Source organism: Dissoconium aciculare, assembly GCF_010015565.1.
Source record: "Dissoconium aciculare CBS 342.82 unplaced genomic scaffold K489scaffold_6, whole genome shotgun sequence".
NCBI classification, from domain to species: domain Eukaryota; kingdom Fungi; phylum Ascomycota; class Dothideomycetes; order Mycosphaerellales; family Dissoconiaceae; genus Dissoconium; species Dissoconium aciculare.
This window is the reverse complement of record NW_022984956.1, coordinates 497938-519637: the sequence shown is the minus strand read 5'-3', so window position 1 is coordinate 519637 and position 21700 is coordinate 497938. Positions and strand designations below refer to the sequence as shown.

General features: G+C 52.5%; 7 protein-coding genes across 7 annotated transcripts; 2 read left to right on the top strand and 5 right to left on the bottom strand.

The window, feature by feature from the left end:
• Nucleotides 1-797: 797 nt before the first annotated feature.
• On the bottom strand, nt 798-1505 carry K489DRAFT_319887 (uncharacterized protein; the record flags this gene model as incomplete). The annotated part of the gene is made up of 1 exon (XM_033601416.1): nt 798-1505. A coding segment is annotated over one exon (708 nt), but the record flags the coding sequence as incomplete, so codon positions are not given.
• Nucleotides 1506-1592: 87 nt separating this feature from the next.
• Nucleotides 1593-2464, bottom strand: K489DRAFT_215834 (uncharacterized protein). The gene has a single exon (XM_033599695.1). The coding sequence runs from the start codon at nt 2301-2303 to the stop codon at nt 1680-1682; it is 624 nt and encodes a 207-aa protein (XP_033459787.1). The 5' UTR covers nt 2304-2464; the 3' UTR covers nt 1593-1679.
• Nucleotides 2465-9104: 6640 nt separating this feature from the next.
• K489DRAFT_215798 (uncharacterized protein) lies at nt 9105-9702 on the top strand. The gene has a single exon (XM_033599694.1). The coding sequence runs from the start codon at nt 9268-9270 to the stop codon at nt 9646-9648; it is 381 nt and encodes a 126-aa protein (XP_033459786.1). The 5' UTR covers nt 9105-9267; the 3' UTR covers nt 9649-9702.
• On the bottom strand, nt 9454-12587 carry K489DRAFT_380126 (uncharacterized protein). Its single transcript, XM_033604817.1, has 4 exons — nt 12399-12587; nt 11854-12329; nt 10819-11792; nt 9454-10761 (listed from the first exon to the last, which is right to left on the bottom strand). Exons 1-4 carry the CDS (start codon nt 12499-12501, stop codon nt 9756-9758), a joined length of 2559 nt encoding a protein of 852 aa, XP_033459785.1. The 5' UTR covers nt 12502-12587; the 3' UTR covers nt 9454-9755.
• Nucleotides 12588-12867: 280 nt separating this feature from the next.
• On the top strand, nt 12868-13600 carry K489DRAFT_388668 (G10 protein; the record flags this gene model as incomplete). The annotated part of the gene is made up of 3 exons (XM_033606431.1): nt 12868-13039; nt 13270-13400; nt 13457-13600. 3 exons carry the CDS (start codon nt 12868-12870, stop codon nt 13598-13600), a joined length of 447 nt encoding a protein of 148 aa, XP_033459784.1.
• A 1799-nt stretch (nt 13601-15399) lies between these two features.
• On the bottom strand, nt 15400-21100 carry K489DRAFT_215775 (uncharacterized protein). Its single transcript, XM_033599693.1, has 3 exons — nt 20673-21100; nt 15778-20614; nt 15400-15674 (listed from the first exon to the last, which is right to left on the bottom strand). The coding sequence occupies exons 1-3, from the start codon at nt 20970-20972 to the stop codon at nt 15517-15519; spliced, it is 5295 nt and encodes a 1764-aa protein (XP_033459783.1). The 5' UTR covers nt 20973-21100; the 3' UTR covers nt 15400-15516.
• K489DRAFT_215774 (uncharacterized protein) lies at nt 21101-21611 on the bottom strand. The gene has a single exon (XM_033599692.1). The coding sequence runs from the start codon at nt 21575-21577 to the stop codon at nt 21230-21232; it is 348 nt and encodes a 115-aa protein (XP_033459782.1). The 5' UTR covers nt 21578-21611; the 3' UTR covers nt 21101-21229.
• Between the last annotated feature and the right edge of the window lie 89 nt (nt 21612-21700).

The window sequence follows — 21700 nt, the reverse complement described above, 5'->3', positions numbered from 1 at the left end:
GAAGGCGCGGCGTACGATGCCGAACGATACGACATGTGGGAGTTCTGCATTTGTGAGTTCGGATCTTGGCCGAGCGATTGGCTCGATGGATTATGATGTGAAGGATGTGAAGGCTCCATCGACGCGTGTGGTGAATGCGCAACAGCACTCTGGGAAGCACTATGAACTCCATAATTCTGAGGTGGAGATCGTAACGGATATTGTTGTGATGGGGCGGTGCTATAGATAGGCTGAACTTGACTATTGGTGGGAGGACTGCTCATGCTCGGGCCGCTATACGATTGGTGCCGCCCACTCGCAGAGCTCATGGAACCGAACGTTGATGACGCAGACGCGACGGGTGTCTGATAATGTGATTGTATCATGGAAGGTGTCGTCGATACTGATCCACTCCTCTGCATCCCTTGTTGCTGATATGTGTTCGAGTATTGACCTCCGTACGACATCGTCTGTGGAGTCGATGATTGTCCCTCCACCTTCGCTACTGTTGTCGGAGTGTTCTGATCGGGCGCTTTTCCTGGGTAGTATGCTGGCGCGTACGTCGGTCCTGCGTTGTACGGTGGATGTTGTGTGTAGGGACTCGCGCTGGCAGACGCTTGCTGAGGCTGCCACGAGGTACCCGTCATGCCTCCATAAACAGCTGCGCCAGTCGTGGTAGGCATATTGTACATGCCTGCTCCGTACTGAGGCTGCCCAAAGCTGTATGTCCCTGGCCGTACACCAAAGGGTCCGCCTTGCACCGAGTTATACATGACTGATGGATGTGGGTTCATGTGGCCGTCAAGCGCATATTGATCCGATTCGTCGATTGGTGCCCTGAAGTTCTGTTTGCAGTAAAGATCGGGCCGAATTGTCAACGATGCAAGACGCTGGTCCTGGTTCGGGCGCGGGAGAAGGTTGGCCTTGACGTCTTCTACTTTGTAGTATGAGACCATGTGATGCGAGATTCCGTTGATGCTCACGCTCATGGTCTTCTTGACGAGACCATCAGGGCGAAACCCATAGCTGTCGACCAGTGATCCAATCAACGATCGTTCCAGTTCCTTGTCCGCGTCTGCACCAGAACCATCGGTTGGCTTGCTGTCTGCGCCCGCCTCCTGGATCGGTGGTGAGATCGGAGTTGGGAGCTCATGCTCGGTGACCTCTGAACTCCGACGCGGATATGGCTCTCCTGGCGCACTTGATCGTTTGCGTTTCATTGCACGTTTCTTTTCTCCTGGCGGAAAGGGCTTTTCTAATTCCCGATAGATGAGGAAGTTACCAAGGATGCGACTGGGACTCCATGCAACGCCGTCAGTCCACCGCTTGATGCCAGAAGCATTCTCTTCGTAAATGAAGATGCTGCCACTCTTGATCAACGAACTCCGCTCCCGATCGTGGGGTCTTCGTGGCACGTGGTGCAGCTTCCCGCTGAGACAAGCTTCGAATAAGATCAGGCCGTCCATGCTATTGTGAACAAAGCCGTGAAAGGTAGGGACCAGAGGCCCAGCACCACCGCCGCTCATGTTTGCGATTCAATCACCACTTTCGCTGAGATGTTCGCGATTGCAGACAGTCTAGATCGGAGTTTGTTCGCACAGCTGTCAAGATTCAACGCAGGTAGGAATAGAAGCGAACACAGTCAGATTTGCGGGACCAGAGCAAGCGCTTTTGCGCTCGATGAACAAGGCTTTATTATGTCATGTAGTCTTCGAAACTTCCTGTGATTTGAATCGCTGCGCGATGTGTAGATGTTGTACAGATGATCGCGAAGCGGAGTCCGGACCAAACCTCAGAGCGCAGTTAACGACGTGCTGAAAGATGATCGACTTTGGATTGCGTTCACAACGTCCCGGTCGATGATGAGTGTGGATATGGATACAGGCGTATGAGGACAGCGCGTAAGGGCGTGCAACAGTGGGAGCGTGATGTTTTCGGAGTTCGATATAGTTGCGGAAGGTTAAAGGCAAGTTAAAGCGAAGGTTCGAAGAATGTCTTGTACCTGGCTGGCGCCCGGAAGATAATAGCCGACACTTGGAGGTCGCCGGCGTAGCAGATAGCGAAGAGAGTTTCGGCTTGGAAGAAGGTTGAAAGTTTGAACAAGTTCTGTGAGAGAGAAGGATCAAGCAGGTACCGGCGGCGGGATCTGTGCTGATCAATGTTCCGAGACGGCAGATCGATGGCCCTTGTAAAAGTCGTAGCTCAAATAATATGAGAAGAGACGGAGTGTAGACCAAGCGGGCACCGATAAACGTGCAGAGTCCAACGATGGTCCGCGCGGTGGATGATGCGCGCTCTTTGTGGATGAGGAAAAGGGAAAGCATGTGACGAAAGGATCACTACGATGGTAACAGCAGGGACGGCGACATCAACAAGGAGCAGAGCGACGATGGTGTGAATGAGCGTGTCAATCTCACTGAAGAGAGCAATGATTGCGAATACGGACTAGAGGGCAGCAAGGCAGCGGACGATGGCCGTGATCCATAATGATAGTCGTGCGTGTGCTGTCAGAGCTAGGGCCCCTCCCTAGTAGGAAAGCCATTGGGGTCTGAGCCAAACAGAACGTAGATAGGAGCGGGTAGAATTAAAACGTTCGTCAGAAAACCGTTTTACTTCTGCTGCTGCTGACGACAAAGGGTGGTGATCATGATGGTGATGGGACTGAGGAGGAGGAGGCGGCGGCGGCGGAGGAGGAGGATGGACGGCAGGAAGGAGGGTGTGCGGAGGAGGGTTAGAGAGAGGAATAGTTGCCTCACGCTATTTCGAGGTGTGTGTGGTGTATCTCTGGCTGAACTGGTTGTGGATTATTATGTGTGCAAGGATGCGCTGATAGAGTGATGATGAGTGACTATGAGAAACGTGCGAAGTGACACAAAGTAGCCATTGTGTATACGACCGATACGTGCACACTCATCGCCGCATTCCATCCAGTTCGATTTGATGGGGGCCGTGGATATGTGGATGTGAATGTGCATGCATGTCCCGGTGTGTGGTGGTGTTTTGAGAGTATGTGCGCGTCCTCGGGGTGTGTGTGGTGGGTGCCCGACCCGTGAGTGTGCGCGCGCAGCAGTTCTAGGCGGATGCGCCGGAGCTGGGACCACCGACCAAATGCGTAGTAGGCGCGGACGTCGATTAGTTGGACAACACTAAAACGAAGGCCTGTCGCTGGTCGTCTGAGGATCGTGGTTCGCCTGCTGCTACCACTTTCATTACTGCAGTCCAGCATCAATTTCGACAGAATTGGAACCACATCTGTACTAATTCTGACCCGACTGATGCTGGATCTGTCCGGCGCTCTACTTCGGACATGGGCCGTCGTTTTGACAATGCGTCGTTAGGACTGACAGACAGCGGACTAGTGGCCTGTAGTATCGAATCGACGGAAGATGCCTTTTGCCTATTCGATCGCACATGTCGCTCAGTTTGGTCGAAAGAATATCCGTTAGCCATCGTGCGCGCGTTTCCGAGCCCGCATCTGAAACGAAAGTTTCCTTGACATCGTCCATATCAGCGGGTTTGGCAGCCGGTTCATCGCCGTTTGTTCGAAGCAATTGGCAATGGCCGCTGTGCGAATGGGCGCGTTAGGAACCGCAGCGATGTGACCAGGATTCAGAGTGGGGTTCATCTGCTTCTGGTGCGGGCTGAGCAGAAGCAGGGCTCGTCAGCAGCGGGAAACGGTTGTCCTGATAAAGGGCGAGAAACAACAACGTTCGGGCTTCGTTCGTGTCGAATAACTGACGGGATGAGCTGACGCTCAGCTGGAAGCACGGCCACGACGACTGTATCGCGCTGTAGCTCGTCACCTCGTTAATTCCGGTGAACTCGGTCTTGGTCGTCGACCATGTCAGTTGGTCGCTCATCGTACCGCGTTATGAGATTCAAAGATGGCAACATCATTTGTCAGAGGAGTCGCTGGGAGTGTCCGTTGGGGTCTTTGCTCGCCGGAATTAAGACCGCGGGATGCAGATCAGAGGCTCCACAGCGAACACGTTGTCCCCGTCGACCACGGGTGCCCGTCGCTCCATATGGATCTACAAAGTAGAATTCTATCCGTCACGATGTGATGTTCAAACACAGGGCGATTGCCATAAAGAGTAAATGCTCGCTCTGGACGTCCGTCGCGCGCGTACCAAGACGACGCCAGGAGGGATTCCTGCCTGGCAATGATGAATACCTCGTGACATTCGAGCTGTCTTCGATCTCACATCAAGATACCGTTAACGGCATGGAAGCGAACATTCTCCGCTCATAGTCCACTGTGCCTGATCATGGTCTCCTGATCGAAAGTTCGAGCCCGAGCGTTGTTTTACATGTTCCAGGTAGGCGTCAAGGAGACGCGGCCTTCGAAGCCCAGCGAAGTCATCCGCCTTTCTCATTCTTCCGGCCCTGCCCAGCATGTGGTATACATTGCTCCATAGAACAACCACGCAGTGGTTACATTGGATCTGCAGATCTGCTTCTACGGATGCCGCCGAAGATTACTGGGCAAATTCTCGCACTGATTTGGCATTATTTCCCAATTTCGGTGTGAGTTTTCGTACCGAACACAACTTCAGAACCCTGGAGCCTCGAGCGACGTCGATTATCAGAAGGTCGTGCCTTGCTGCGTCAGACGTACTGATAGCGGCCGCCCGTGAGCCAATCAACACTCCAGAGTGCAGCACCCATACTCCTAGGCGATTTTCAAAAGGTCCATGACTTGCAGAAATGGCCTCAGCAAGCCAGTGATGTACTGTTCCCGCATGCATCCCCATGCAATAGATATTGCAAGGCCCGCCTGTCATTCATCCAAATGCTACATGTCCACATTCCGCTCAGCTGCGTGCATGCGTGCTTTCGTCAAAATGCGTACACAGCGCTGCCACGACCTGCAGAATCGATCGCCGATACTGTGTTTGATCAAGGGCTTCTCTGATGAACAGGCACCACATTATGACGCGCAACGCAATGCCGCGATCTCGGTGTCTCTCACAACCATGCCATCTCCCTCCTGCGGCACAATCTACAACCATCTCCGTAGCGCTCCGCCCTAGCAGACATTGTTGGAGTGACGACGTGCGCTAGCTTGCTGCGCGGCTGGAGCCCGTGCATGTGGAACTTCCGGGTGGATACAGGCTTGCCCGGCGACAATCCTGCTGATCCTACAGTATCACTTGACAGTGGTTGATGTCTCTTGTGAGATCAAGATATGGCACAAGGAGAGACATCGGAGATGACGAACGATGTGATGTTTTGCACTCCGTTTATCCTTATGCGCCGTGATGAGGTGCCACAGTATTTGCTGGGGGCACAATACATCGTCGGCCCTCGGAAGACAACATATTTCAAACGCATACGTTGTAGCGCAACTTCACCATCGAGCCGCCACCGCCCCAATACCTGCATGCAGCCACCATCCACTTCTGGCGCTGTTTGACAGTAGAGGGCAAAGGTGGAATTTTGGATTGGTTGTATTTTGGCACGTCTGGATAGAGAGTGTGCTGAGATCATCATCCTTGCAGATCCGGAGCACTCGACCCGTGAATCACTGTAAGCAACGCTCTTCCCACGACCATGAGTCCATAACCCTGCGGTGCCCATCTCACCAGGCAGCCATGTCTCTATCTCGATTCTTTGCCCATGCAATGCTCGACAGCTGTTGCATCAAAGTCTATACCTAATGTCAATTAGACTGTTTGTTATCAGATCCGCCTTGTGGATAGATTCCGATGTGTTTCCCGTACGGCGAATCATGAAAGCGCCTCTCCGGTATCTTCGGAGATGCCGAGGGAGGTAAACTGACTGCTCAGACCATTTGCGCAACGGGCGCAACCTCAGACCGTCAAGGGACTCTCAACCGCGGCTCGATGCCGACTGAGATACTCTGCACTGTGCCGGTCCACAAGACATTCGTGGGAGCTGGCACCTGCCACAACATCTCGAGCCATGCGCTCCCAGTGCTTGTGCAAGCTGAGAGATACCAGATCTGACCTGCACGATCAACGGGCAATCTTCACGAATGTACTGAGTTATGCGAGTTCGAGGAATCGGTGCACACGAGTGTCGTCGCGGTACAGCGTTCTGCACTTCCGACTTGCTTTCGAGCTTATTGCGCCTGGGAGATCTGGGGTCTCAGTTTGACCGGCGAACCAGACGGCTTGGGTAAGGCGGCGCAAGGGTCTGATCTGTGCGTCTGTTGAAAGTCCCGCAACTTTCGTGGCCGCTGCTGCTGTTACGCTACGCAATGTGTTTGCGATGAAGCACAAGCTTTTGTGATCTAACCATACTCCTGTCGTGTTCACATCCAGAGCGTCTTGAAACATCCCTCGAGGCTCAGCTCATCACCAACAGCCTAGGACCATCCGGCCTTGCCGGAGTACATGACAGCTGTTTACAAGCGGGTGAGTGGCGTCCAATTGCTGGGTGTTGGTCTCTGGCGAAGTATGCACTGCTCTCGACTCATGGGTGTCGGCCTGAAATCCATTCAGGAATGACGGACCAACGTTACCTGCAGGTTTTGTGGATTAGGGTGTGGACAAAAGTGACTTAGGCGTGGGAGAAGCTCTGATCACACGGCATAATCCGACGATGGGTGGCCCACGCTCGAGCAAGTCTGGAACTCGGGCCTAAAGTGCCGCCAGGTTCCTATGCCCCTGCAATCCGCTGTGTGACACTTGCTGTACTGGAGACAACCAGTAGATAGATAGCAGCGTCCACATACAGATCTCGCCGCGCGCGCAAACCTTACCAGACGTGTACAAGACGCGGTCGCGTCACTCGCGTGGAATAAATGCACTTCGCTCGACCATCATGTGGCCTTCCAATGGCCGACTGCATGGCAGTCCTGCCGATGGATAGCAATCGCATGTGAATCAGACCGGGCTCTGCTGAAGATGCAACAGGCTGCCAGGACAGGTCCTACGCCACTCTGATTGCAATTAGATGCCAGGATAAGTCATTAAAGATGTCCTCATGCATCTGATGCAACCACCAGGCTGACGATACGGAAATCAGCGCAAACAGCGCCGAAGAGTGTTGAATGCTCTAATTACTGGACGCCGCTGGTGGTGTCGTCATTGCAAGCGTGAAATTGTTGGACTGGCGGACGGCAGCACTCAACCTCTGATTTCGGCGTTGATCCCGCTAGCCACTGGGCGACAAAGTGACAAGCCCGAGGCCATTAGTTCATGCAGGCATTCTAGGCACACGGACGTCTACCATGATTATTTACTCGGTCGAGCATGGTGATATCAAATCAGTTCAACGGGAAGAGACTGTAATGTGTGTGTGTGTGCACACACGTTGTGTATCTCCCGGCATGAGCGCAGCTATGTCGAGCATATCACGATCCATCAGCCGCTGCACAAATGCTTCATGGATCGAAGACTAAGCGAAGATCAAGTCGATCAGATAAATCCTCGATGTTGCCATGCAGAGCCTGAGACCGAAACTGATCGTGTTTTCGGGCAAACATGACCAACCCTCCTCTCCCACCTCGGCCCACAAGGGTTGCCTTTACCAGATATTTATCATCTTACGAGCAGCATGGAGTGATCGCGGGACAATGAGCAAGTGTGTGTCGACGATGCGCAAAACCTGGCGTTGAAGAAAAGCGTCACCACTCTGGGGGCGGGACTTGCGCTTAGCTTCAAGGAATGTCTCTGTCTCTGTGCTTTGGCCTTTGACCTTCAGCCGAGGCTCTGGAAATTCTCTCCCGTCACTGGTGGAAGGCATTGGCTGGAATAATGCCTTCAATATTCGTGCCGGTGCGACAAAAGTGTCGCCGGTACGCGCATATGTCGTACGACGCTCTTGCTCATCCATTTTCCTTTTACGACTTGACAGAGCATTGTTGTCTGCGATGATAACTATCTTTACTCAAGCCTATAGACAAAGCCCAGAAAACGCCACTGTTTCAGAGTTCAACGGTCGCAGTCGCCCACAAGTTTTCCTCTTTGTTTGATGATTGATGAAGACCTCCCACTCTTTTACACACCGTGCATCAAAACGGCCACCGGCATAGCCTGTTGGGAGAAATGAAATGATCTGACGGATGATGGCGCTATTCAAGGGACAGAAGGGTGGGTGTGCCTTGCGCCAATCTAACACCACCACGATCACCACCCACATCCACACAACGACTGTGCACCTGCGTATATACACATGTGACATCCCTCAAGGTACCGGTATATACTAAGGATTCTTACGTATTAGGGATTAGCCGGGCTTGTCTGTGGGCGGAAAGTTGATCTCGTCCGATGGTTTTGCCTTAGACCTGTCATTCCAAACTCAAACTCAATTGCTGCCGCGTTGTTGGAGATATGCGGCTCGAATACTGTGTTAAGGAAAGCAAACATCAGGCGGCGAGCACCTGGCTGTGAGTAAATGGAAGTCTCTCGCCGGTCGAAACAACGCCGCCATCATCCTCATCGCTGTGTATCTCGAAAAGAATGGCTCGGCCTGCATGCGCAACATGGGGACTTCACGTCCGCGTGGACATCCATCCACGGCCGGCCTGAAGAACCTCTACTGCCTCCCGCACAGCCTCGGGTCCGTTCGTATCAATCAAACTCCTGTAGAGGCAGATGAGGACTCATGAGCATGCACAATGATCAAAGCCACAAATGACAAGAGATTAACAGTGATGATGTGAAATACTTCTTCCCAACCCGCTCCACCTCCCCACTTGCGCCACCATCGCCGTCTCCCAACAGTCGCTGATCACCCGGCCGCAGACGCAAATCTCCCCTCCAAGCCTTGTTGAGCCGCAAAACCAGGGCCGCCTCGGCACGATTTTCAATTCCACACAGCATCATCGCTGGAGACGTCCTCCGAAGATTTGCCTTCAACGGGCGGAAGGACGTGCACCTACAATATGTCATACATGCAAAACAATACACACACCGACGCTCACCGAGCGCTTCCTGGTTCGATCCATATGAGATAGTTATCGGCTTCACGTGTACAGTATTGTCTACGTGCCCACGTTGAAAGACGAGCAGCCCCGTTCAAGATAGTCGGGGCAGTTACAAGAGTCCTCGGAATGATTTCGGGAACTTCCCTTCACCGCCATTCAAACCCATGCTTGTCATCGTCCATCCCCGCTGCCGTTTACAACAAACAAGCTCTCGAGGTAAGCCATGCCTCGAGGTGGATTAATTACGAGACTTTAAGAGAGGTGTCGTATACGAGTTCATCTTAGGTCTGGACTTGACGAGGGAAGAGGTACATGCAGTGCAAGGGTACGTATCTCGTCGCACGTCGATCATTTTGCGCCCCGTGGCGGCGCGGCGGCGCGCGTCCACGTCCATGTATCTCGGCCCGCTCACTCCAGGAAACATTTCGTTCCGAGTCTGGACCTACCTGTCGGAGCGGAGAAGACATGGGCGACCTTTGTCATCGCTGCACCGCATATTGGTCACATACTGGGTCGCGACGATGATATTGCGCAGATGTAGATGCTGCTCGACACGTCACGGAGTTCCGATACAACGAACGCGAAAAATGGAGAGTAAATTCATCTGTCACGATACCACTCGAATTTACACTATAGGTCATGGTGGTCGTCGTGATTGGAACATGTTTGATCACTCTGCGCATGTTTGCTCTGGCATCCGCTTTGATCTTGTAGTCTTATACATATGCGAATCCTGTACATATAATCTCGCTACCAAAAACCAAAGCCGTTAATCAGAACACATGCGCGCGAAAGCGGCTTGAGGCTCGTCCCTGAGAGTAACATATTGTTCAGTATTGGTGTGGTGGCTTCTTTTCTTCAGAGCAGACCGTCTACCATCTCAGAGCACTTCATCGAAATTCTCCATAGCTGTGTCTGCTGCTGCAGGTGGCTCTTCCAAAGGACCGACGACCTGTTCTCCAACGATCGCTTCCTCCACCGCGGCCTTCCGTCGCCAGACCCGTGCCCAGTGGACGCCCCAGCGCATAATCAATTCGTTCTCGGATTCAGAGCCATCGAACCGTTCAATCATTTGATCTTGTGCACCCGAGGCAACCGAGGCTACGGTATCTTCGATCGTGGCGAAGAGATCTCGCATGCCAGTGCGCTCTCGCGGGAGTGCCTCGTCAATCTGTTTTCGCTGCTCGAAAGATAGATTGGTATTGTTGCGCTCGCGCAACACTTGTCGTACGCGATTTGTAACCTTGAACATTGTGATGGCTATCATCTCGTAGATCTGTGATGAGGCTAGCACGCGTCCACGACTGATGTTGTCTTGCAACGCCCATTGAATCACCGACATAGGAGTGATGATGGTGTAATTGAGCAACTTGTCGACAATGTTGACTGCTGTGCCGGGATGGTCCGACCAAAAGTCCACAACTGAAGCAATGATCTGCCGACGAGCAGGTTCTGACTTTTGGCCGATTTCGAGCAAACGTTCTTTGCAACGATCGATTGTGGACAAAACGTGAGACAAGGACTTAGATCCTATGCTGAGTATTGCGGTCATATAGATATCGGTACTGGGTACGAGGGGATCTGTAACGCCTAGAGAAGTCGCTTGCTCGTGAACAGAGTCGAGCACTTTCTGTACTTCGTCCTCGGGCGTTTTCTTCTTGAGCATGGCGAGAACTTCGCGACCTTCTTTCGCGTAAGGCGTCTCATCAGCAGCAAACTTGAAATCCGGCATGTCCTTCTCCTTGCTGGCCGGAATGAGCGGGTGATAGGCAGGTGGTAGCGTCTCCCGGATGCGCTTGGCGAATGAGAGGCGAATTTCTTTATCAAGTACGCCATTAATAAATGCTTTGCGAGGTTGCAGGTCGGAGGCGATAAGCTCCGGAATCCTGTGATCAATTAGCATTCAAATAACTCAACTTGACGCGTTCTTGAGGAATCCTCACCATTCAGTCCACTTCCATCTGAACTCGAAATTGCTCAAGTGATGCGCAAACCAGTCCATAAATCGATACATGAGCTCCATGTCCATCGTGTCAATGTTGCGGAAGAGAAAGCGAATGGCCCGGCCTAAGCTGGGGGCAATTGCAGCTGGCGAAATCTTGCATGATTCAGTGATCAGAGAGTGATAATACACGAGGCGGTGCTCGGGCTGAGGAAGCTGAAATATTTGCGAGAACACCGCGTCGATGATGACATCCTCTGGCTTCCAAGTAGGTCTACCCTCTTGCAGCTCCCGCAGTTTGTCGAAAGTGGTCGATCGCTTGACGAACGTATCTTTGGCCCAGAAGCAGTCAATCTCGTTCAGAAACTTTGCAACGATGTTCCTGTTGAAGTCAAGGATATTGATAGTATCCACGACAGCGTCACGAAGCAACGAAGCTGCGATATTCGAGGTTGATGGCACAGATTCGATATCTTGATCGGCGAAGAGGGAGAAGTAGATCTCAGGCAACAGGGGCTTGGTCCCTGCATCGATCTCACTGGGAACCTCGATAGCCGGGAACTGTAGCTTTGCAAAGTCATTCGCACTGCTATCGCCATTGGCATTTGCCTCGGTTCCACTCTCCTGTCCGGAAGTTTTGTGGCTGAGCTGGAATACCCTAGGAATACAAGCGAGCTTCCATTCACTTGCTTGTTCGCCAACAAGCTGGGCCTGCAAAAGAGAGATGACACTAGCGCAAGCCATCGGCCTGCTTTCCTGCGACCCTTCTGATACTGGGTATGGGTCGACCAAAGCTTCTAGCGTAGAACTTGTCGATGCAATGATGTCCGTCTTTTCCAGCAGTTCAGCTACCTTCGCTTCGAGATCCGTCGTTCGTGCACGCTGGGCCTCGAGGGGTTTTGTAGTGTCCGCAGCGGATGCTAACAAGTATGGAATGGTCAGGAGGATGATCTTGACAAGCTCAAGACCGACAGACTGTCAAGAAAACATCGTGTCAGCGGGCGTATAGCCATCAAAGGATCCATCATAGCCTTACATCTTCTGAGGAGGCGGTTTGCAAGTCCGCGGCTCGGCTGAATAGCTCATCGAGTATTGGCATAATGCCGTCAGTCTCGTACAGCCGCGTCAAGCACGCCAGAAACCTCAATAGAAGCTTGAACTCTCGCCATGAACCTGCGTTGAGGGCAGCTTGGGTCTGCTCGCCAGCCTTGGTGATGATATCCTGTGCGATTTCTAACTTTTCCACATTGGCATACAGCACCACAGCAGCAACGAACGGAATCTTGAACGGCTGCTCAACCACGAGTTTCAGGATTACAGTGATGAATGTGTTCTTTACATATTCATCGCCGTAATTATCTGCAGCGAGTTTGGCGAGGTTGGCAGCAACTTCGTGTGGCAGGCGACCGTGATCTTCCGCAATCTCCAAAAGACCTCTCTTCAGTCGACTTCCTGGTGGAGGCTCCTGTCGTGATCGTGGATGGCGCGCGCCTTCGCCATCATCGTCGTCGTCTTTATGCGACGAATGTCAGCATCAAACGGAATGGATAGAATGGGGAATGATGATCTTGTGGTGCTTACCTCGACCACGTTTGCGCTTGTGAAAGCTGCGACCACCGCCGCCGCCGCCACCTCCATGATTACGTCCGCGATGGCTATCACGCCTGTCGTCATCGTCTGCCATTGTAGCGTTGAAAAAAATGGGCAATGGGTGATGTGGATAGAAGTGCAATGGTGGACTTCGAAGCTGTCCAATTTACGCAGGCTGCGCGCGTCACTTTCAGGCATGGACATCTGCAAGACGCGAACTTCGTGCTGCGGCTCGACCCGTGGTTCCATCCGACTGACGCAACAGGTCTTTAGGGTTGGCTTCTGATCACAAGGCTGCAGCTGTGCAAGAACATTTTGTGATTACTCTATGATTGATTAGACATCCTCTCCACTACATCAAGCGAACATCTTGGGCTCGGCGCAAGTATTGAATGCTTACCATTCCGTTCCGCCAAGTGTTGTGAAACCAACCACAAAGTCATTCCCTCAGTGCGCAAACATGCCCGCCATCCGAACGTCAAAGAATCGCAAGCCACCACCAGATGGCTTCGAAGACATCGAAGACACGCTTCTCGAATTCGCCAACAAAATGAAAGACGCCGAAAATGCAAGCCACGAAGGCAAGAAGAAGCATGAAATGCTCTGGCCTGTCTTTCAAATTACTCACCAGCGTATGTACCTATTATCGTGAAACATCATTTTCATACCGGAATGATTGCCACACGGCTATCGTGTATGGCTTCTTCTGGATGAAGAAAAAACATCATTTGCGACCCGGGCTCAGAAATGGGCCAGAAAGGTGAGAGAGAGGCCGTCGATGGACTTTGACCTTCGATCTCCCCGAATGGTGCCATGCTGGACCCACGCGATCTTTCATGCTGACCAATCCTGTCATGCTTAGGGTCGCGGTATATCTACGATCTCTACTACGAGAAAGAGGCCATCAGTAAAGCGCTCTACGACTGGCTGCTCAAGAATGGCTATGCTGACGCCAATCTCATCGCCAAATGGAAGAAACAAGGCTACGAGAAGGTAAGCACACTTATCAAAGCTTTTCACATACATATGTACTGACTCCTTCTGTAAAGCTTTGTTGTCTCCGCTGCATCCAGACCAAAGAGACGAACTTCAACAGCACCTGTATCTGCCGTGTGCCGCGAGAACAGCTCAAGGCGGACCAGGAGATCCAGTGCGTGAGCTGTGGGTGCCGAGGCTGCTCGAGCGGTGATTGAAGACCGTCCTCCACAACCGAGCGCGAACGGGACGATGAGTACCTTCCACCCCTCAAAATTGTGGATCCTCCTTATGCGGGCCAAGCCATTCATACAGGCCAACCTACGAGTAATTCACTCACCCGAAATCGCATTGGAAAGTCCTCGCGAGAATTTGATATTTGAAGATGACGGTATGCCTCCACCGAACGCTGTGGTGAGGGGGGTGGGCCAGCCTGCCTTATGGATATGGATATCGCTGGCTCAACAAATGTTCCAATAGGAATGTTGCCATCTGTTTTCTCTTGGACAATCATCGCGGCTGACCATAGGACGGAGACGAAGATTCCGACATGGTAAGGAAGAAAAGGTAGCACAACAACGCAAGATTTCGTCTGACTGTTACAATGAGAATTCAAAATCGACGAAAGAATGACCACCTTCTCCATGTGTGCCTGTCTCTCCCCTCGCGAAAATTTACCCCGTCTCGCTTCCCCCAAAAATAGAGAATCCACGAATACCGCTCCCAAGGCCATCCTTTGCAGAACAAGACGCCCACGAAAATTAGCATACAGACTTCGATGAATATGGATTCATATCCCAAATCACACTACGTTAATTGTTCATGACCATCGCTCAAGGCCCAATGAAAAGACACTTGTCCCAGCTATCAGCTTGCTATACATCGCATGAGGCGTCAGCATGGTACATTCCAATATCTGTTGCGCCGATGGAAGAAGATGGGAGCCTTACCGGGAAATAACACGCCCTGGTGAAGCAGAGGATGCAAACCGGGACGTTGTCGAGGCGCTGAATCCCATGTGAGCAATTGCGGCCTTTCCCCTGGAGTGTCCTGGCGATGTTCGACAAGCTTATCTCGACTTCGAAGAACATACCTTGACGACTTTGGATTCGTCCGCAGGTAGTGCGGCGACCTGACCGGCCATGATGCTCATGGCGAACAGGGCAACGTAGCTTGTGAAGAGCATGTTTGAGTTCGAGATCGAGTTACACCAGATTAATTGGAAAACGATGCTATGTACGAGAAGGCTGGGCAGGATATCGCAGGACTACGACGTCCTCTTATAGATGTGCTCCTCTGATCATCTTCTACGCCTTTATCATCTTCCAACTGCTGCTTTGCTTCGATACGGGACAGGCTGTTGTCCACTTCGACGGGGTGGAAAGAGCCGAGGCCCATCGGCGATATCCACACAGAGATGTACTGTCTCCAGCACAGAGACAGTACGTGCAAATCCTACAATCTGCAGCATCGCGAAAGCCCTAAGTATGAGGATACCTGTCTATGACCGAATACCTCTACCCAACACGCAGACAAAGTGATCTCGTGGCGGGGAATCACATCGCGATGCGTACAAACGATGGGAGGAAGCATGCAGGCACGTGGCGGGGTGTCAAGCCACACATCAGAAACCCGGACCAATCCCGCGACAGTAGAGGGCGAAGAAGAAGTATAAGAATCACGGATCGTGATTTCTAAGGATATACAAATTAATAAAGTGATTGATACCTAGGCAGTCGTACCGAATGTACAGATCGGTCAAGATGTCCTTTTCTATGGGGAAAGCTTGATTCCAACCTCTCCTGGATCGCGTAGCGTAGACGCGATTGCAAACAGCGCTGAGCCAGGCTTGCCTTTTCTCTGACTCTTCGCTTCTTCCTCTTCATCTTAGCAAAACGCATGCACACATGCCTTCTCTTGAATTGATTTGACCTGCACCAATTTTCTCTTTCGATACATGTAGCCACCGTCTCAAAAGTTCTCCGAATAGAAAAGCCCTTTTATCTATCGTACACAAACTCCTCTTGGTGGATTCGTATATTTACGCCCAATGACGATGCTGTTCACGGAGCTGTGAAGGAACGTCCCACATGCCGTCCCTGCCCATTTTGCATCAGTAATCATAGGGTCCAGTTCATCCAACCTCGCCGTCGATGACAGCAAGTCGTTGGCTGATGGTCTTGGCCTTTTTGCTGATGCCCTTGCGCTTCTTCAAAACAGCTCCGCTGTCGCCGCTGGGCGTTGCGGCGCCAGAGTGCTCGTGAGATGTTCCGTCGTCGAAGGATCCTTCGCCTATAGCACGGGTTTTTGTCAGTATTGATGGAAAACCACAAAAATCCATGCAGGCGCTAAAAAGGTGACCCTGGGGATCATCCTGCGGCTGGGGCGAACTCACCTTCGTGGTACATATCGTCCATGCTGACTTCTTTCCCACCCTTGCGCGCGCCAGGCGCAATTCCCGACTTGCGCTTCTTGGCTTTACCTCCAAGACCGTTGGCCGCATCAGCTGCGGCCTTGGCCTCTTCCATAAGGACTTCTGCCTCGCGACGTTCGATGGCAGCTGCTTGGTCGTCGTCTGCAAGCCACATGGCCATCTCCTTGGTGCGATTGTTCTCACGAGAGCGATTGTTGAAGTCAATGTTGGCGCCACCGGCTTGTCCGGAAATGACGACGCGCTGGACTTCTTCCTTCTGCAACGCACGTTTGCGGATGCGCTCCTCGATGGTGCCGCGGGTGATAAGACGGTATACAGTAACTTGACGAGTTTGACCGAGACGATGGGCGCGGTCCATGGCTTGAGAATCGATGGTCGGATTCCAATCGGAGTCGTAAAAGATGACGGTATCGGCGGCGACCAAATTGATACCGAGACCACCCGCACGGGTAGACAAGAGAAAGACGAAGATCTCGGGTGTGCTCTGGAAGGCGGCTACAGTATCACGGCGATCTTCGAGCTTGGTGGAACCGTCCAGTCGGCAGTATTTGTAGCCGCGGTAGGTGAGGTACTCTTCCATAAGATCGATCATGCGAGTCATCTGGAAGTAAAGCAGTACGCGATGACCACCTTCCTTTAATTCACGTAGTAGACGGTCCAATGTCGCCAGCTTACCGGAGTCGGTCACAAAGCGACGCATACTGGGAACCTCAATCTTGGTATACCGCTGCTTATTCGAGGCGGGTTTGGGCAAGAGATTCGTCATCGGGAATTTTGAGGGTGGCACCTTCGATTGCAGCAAAGCCATCTCGGTGTTTGCATCGACGGGATACAACGCACGGCGCAGAGGCACATTGAAGAATGATGTCTCTCTTTCGATAGAAGTACGCTCGCTCGGGCATACGAGCTCGACTGGCGGCGCTGAAGCACGGGGCAGATAGCATGTTTCAATCACGCTGTAGCCCTTCTCTGCCATCCCGTCTTGCGCAATATTGAAGAGCTTGCCCATGTGGCCCTCCACTGTAGCTTTGACGAGTGAAGTCCGTGAATTGCGATCGACAATATTGAGCATGTTTCTGAGCGGAGTGTATCCCGCGTTCTCCTTGTCGTCTTCATCGTCGTAGGCAACTTGAAGCTTGTCAAGGCGGTTGCCCTTTGCTTTGAGGGCTAAAGCGCGATCGAACAAGGAGCTTCGTGCCGTCCGCGTGAGGTCGTTAGAAGTCTGGTTGTCAACAAATCGCAGCCATGCAAAAGCTCCATTGCTCCGACTGCTGTCTTGAATATTCTTGCTGTTCCAGACATTGAGCTCTCTGTGTAGCCAGCGATTTCGCCAGCCGGCCTTGGAGTTTCCAGGCCCAGCGACGTCGAGCCTGCCAGGATCTTCGCCAAGCATCTTCGGAAGCCATAATTCGATAAGACTGCGGGAGCTATATGCGACATCCACATTCTGGCCCTCACGCATGAAAGAGGCAGTTTCGGCCCAGGAAGACATGGACATCGGGCTCCAGATCTCTGCACGCTCAAACAAATCCGGATGATTGCAGACTTTTCGGAATTGCATGACCAAGTTCATGAGTGTCGCAGTATCCTGGTCATCACCACCGGCGGCCTTTTCGATGAGATCCATGAAGCTGATCTTGTTGCGCAGGTTGGTGTAGTATGCGCGCTGGCGATACGTCAAATCGCAGAAGATGTCCAATTCGATCTTATCGCCCAGCTCCTTTTGTACATGTTTCTTGACACGCCGCAGCATGAACGGTTTGAGAATCATGTGCAGACGGCGCAGTTGGTCCTCATTAAGCTTCGTGTTAGATTGCGCATGATTCTCAATGTCCTTGGAGAACCATTCAGAAAACTCGTCGTGACTGTCGAACAGCGAAGGCATGATGAAATGTAGAAGTGCCCACAATTCTTGCATGTTGTTTTGAATAGGTGTACCAGTAAGCAGGAGACGGTTGCGACAATGGAAGCCAAGCAGCGACTTCCAACGGGACGATTGAGACGACTTGATCGCCTGCGCTTCGTCGAGAATCATGTATTGCCACTTGACCTTCTGGAAGTACGCAGCGTCTTGCACGACTAGCTGATACGACGTGATGAGAACATGGAAAGGACTGTCGCGGCTGTAGGTGATGTGTTTTCGATCCCAAAACTTGCGCAGTACTTTGCGATCTTTGGCTGAACCCCAGTAGGGCAGTGTCTTGATGGTCGGTACGAATTTGGCGATTTCCTGCTGCCAGTTGTGCAACGTACTGGCCGGCGCGATGACAAGGAAAGGGCCCCAGATATCGTGCACTTCCGCAAGATACGCCATGACGGAGATAGACTGAACCGTCTTTCCGAGACCCATTTCGTCTGCTAGAATACCGTTGATACCTTGCTCGTATAAGTTGACCAGCCAGTTGAGACCCTTAAGCTGATACTCCTTGAGCTGGCATGTAAGTAACTTGGGCTGCTCCACATCCATGCTCTGCAAAGAAGTCGGGTTCTGGAAGTTGAGCTCGCCTTCGTCCATACTGGCTTGGGCATCGCTGATGGCAGCACCATCGGACTGGGGATTGTTGAAGGCTCGAGCACGGTCCTGGGCTTCTTGAATGGCATTTTGTGCGTTGGCCATCGCGGCCTGCTGTAATGCCGACTCGTCCTCGGCATCAAAGTCGAGATCCTCAAAGTTCGTGACCTTGGCCTTGAGATTCGCGGCAGAATCTGGCAAGTTGATGACGTGCTTCGCGTTCGGGTCATCGGAGACTTTGTCATCGCTGGTTTCGACAGGGCCGGTCCCGTTTCCGCTGCGCTCAATCTCATCGGTCTTGACCTTCTTGCCAATGAAATGAGAGTACAGCTCCGTCTGGGAGATCAAGAAATTGAGCTTCCGCTTCTGTCTATTGGCTTCACGGTCGGCTTCTGCGCGCCGGGCCTTCTCCAGTTCCTGCTTCTCGGCCACCTTTCTGCCTTCTCTCTCGTCGCGTTCATTGCGCTTCCAGAAGCCGAGCATCTCTCTCATCGCACGCTTGGCACGAGCAGCGATATCCTTGGTACCCTTGTTAGTTCGCTGTTGCCAACGTTTGGCTTCCTTGGACGCCAGTTGAGCAGTTTTGCGAGCATTCGACTGTTTCGTGTCGTAGCTGCTGTTCTTGATGCGAATAATCTTTGGCATACTGTTCTTGGCGATTTCGCGGGTGATCTGCTCGTAAATCTGGTTGTACCCCTTGCTCTCAAATCTAGCCATGCCTACGAGACCAGCGGTGGGTGCAACATCAAGCAACCCGGGAAGCCCATCACTAAAGGCCTCGGAGTTCTCCCGAGATCTTCGGTCAGTATAGCTCGCCAATCTCTCTTCTTCTTTAGGAGCAATGACAGGGAGATCTTGACCCTGGTCAATGATGCTCTGCGCCAGACGAGCATTCTCCTTTTCTGCAAGCTTCTGCTCTTTGCTCTTTCGCGCACGACCTGTCCCGGCAGCGGCATTGCGCCCGCCCCTTTTCTTACCTGGGGCGACTTCTGGCGTGCCTATGTCTTCGCCTCCTTCCTTTTGGCTTCCAGAATAGAACGACGTCATGAGACCGCCGTCCAGAGCAACATCTTGTTCCTTGGATTTCTGCGCAGCAGCATGATGCGGTGATTCGTGACGCGGTTCCTTCGAAGGTATGATGCCTTGCAAACGATTCTGCGTGTCTCGAATCTTTTTCTCGTGTCGTTGAATTTCCTTTTCAATCCGCAGTCTCTCATCGTCGTCTGTAGTTGTGGCTAGAATTTGTAAGGCCTCGTCGCGCTTGATCTGCTCATCTGCGATGGCCTTCTCGCGCCGTCGCTTGCGCTGTTGGTCCTTTTTGCGCTCTTTGTCCTCTTCGATCTCTTTAAGACGAACCTCTTCGACCACTTCCTGCTCGTGCTTGTCGACATATGCGAACTTCTCCCACTCTGCTGCGTAGTAGAAGTGATCGTGTTGAGTCTGGAACGCGGCTCTTCTCCGACGCTTGCGCTTATAGTCCTCCTCAGCTTCCAGCTCCAACGCATGTTTACGACGGTACTCAAGCCAGTCACTCCGTGCAGCAGCGAATTCCTCGGTAAGCTCTTCAGCGTCCGATAGATCGGCGTTTTCGATTTCCAAGTATGCAGCCTCTGTTCCTTCGGCACTCAAGCCTGGAGGTCCAGACAAGCCCATTCTTGCCAAGGACTGCGCGTCGTCCATTGCATCATTTGCTTTCTCGAGTGTGGCTGCGGCGGCCGCTGCTGCCTTTTCTTGTTTGCGGCTGGAAGCAGAGCTCCGTGACGACTCTTTGCCTTCTTGCTTGACTTTTGAAGCAGCCGATGCACGCTCCTTTTTGCGAGATGCTTTTGTTGGCGCGACCGGGGTAGGCGCGGGTTCTGGGACCGGCGCCGCTGGAGGTGGAGGTGGAGGTGGTACGGCCTCAGCGATTGCAGGCGCAGGAGCGGGTGAAGGGGCGCGCGCCGGCGGCTGTGCTGGCTTGGGAACAGGTGATGGCGGTGCTGCACTGTCCGAAAGAAGATTCATCATCGACATAGGGTTGGTGCTCCTGGGCGGCGCGGCAGCTGGCACCGTCGAATCGACACTGGCTGTGTGGGAATGGCCCCCGTTGCTGCGAGGCGGTTCGCGGTGGACAATCGGTGACCGCACATCGACAATTGTTGACGATGCCGGTGGCGCATGTGAAGACATGTATGGCAATGGAGGCGATGCGTGATTCGACTGTTGACCATATCCAGATCGCACGTCGATACTCTGCCCGTTAGGAAATGCCGGCGCCAATTGAGGGTGATCGGGATGCACTCGGGGCTGCTCAATTAGTTAGTGTCAGTGACCAAGTGTCCATGTTAGGCTGTCTTTCACTAACCTGCACAGGCGAACGAGGAAGGTAGGTTGCGGCGGTTATATTCGCTCGTGCCTCACTTGTGGGATCGTAGTAGCTCGATGTTGGTCTATCACGAACAGCGGAGGGTGATCGAACAAGTGGCTGACGTGTAGGTGACGGCGGCATGCTCCGCTGATAGAAATTTGGCGATGGCAACACTCCGTTGTAGGATCCTGATCGATGGCGAGCGTGCGGATCGGCAGGTGAATATGGAATGTAGGCGTGTACCTGTGATGGCGAGTGTCGTGGGCCCGGAGTGGGCGGAGCGCCGTGTCCGTCCATGCTGTGCGTCGCCGCGGAGGAGACGGGTTATTTTCACTGATCGTAATATTCGAGCCGTCTCTTTTATCATGCCATTCCGATCATTTATCCATCGGTTCAGCAATCAAGTACGGTCGGTTGTGCCTTGCGTCGCGAGCCTGGAATTGACTAAAAAGCGGACGAATTCGAGTTGTATCGCGGCGTGGACGAATATCTTATCATCAGAGAGCGCGAGCGCAAACGTGTCGATGGGATAGCAGACGTGGCACGCCGCGTCGTTATTGGCGTGTGTAGTGGAGATGGCAAAGAGGATGATGCTGGGCTCTGGCCGTTGACGAGCAGCAACGATCTTGTCTGCCGTCAAATGTGCTTGGCGTACGACGTGTCGGCTGTAGACTCAAGGTAAGAAATGAGGCTATTTGTGGTAGGGCGGTGATGATGAGTTTGGTATATGGTAAGAGGAATGGTGGAAGGAATGAAAAGCGACGATGGCGACGGTGAGCGGGATGCTGCTGCTGCTGCTGGCTGGCCGGTCTGGTTATGAACGTGCAAGCTTTGAGCATACATTCGACTCGCTTGCCGACGAGGCGACGAATCCCAGCATCCACCATCCCAGGGCTGCGCATAGTGGATTATCACTATCTATAATTACCGTACCTCATCCAGTTTATACAGCATTGTCTATTATACACGAATCATCATTCCGTACTATATGAATTTAGTCTGTCAATTGTTAGTGAATATTTGTT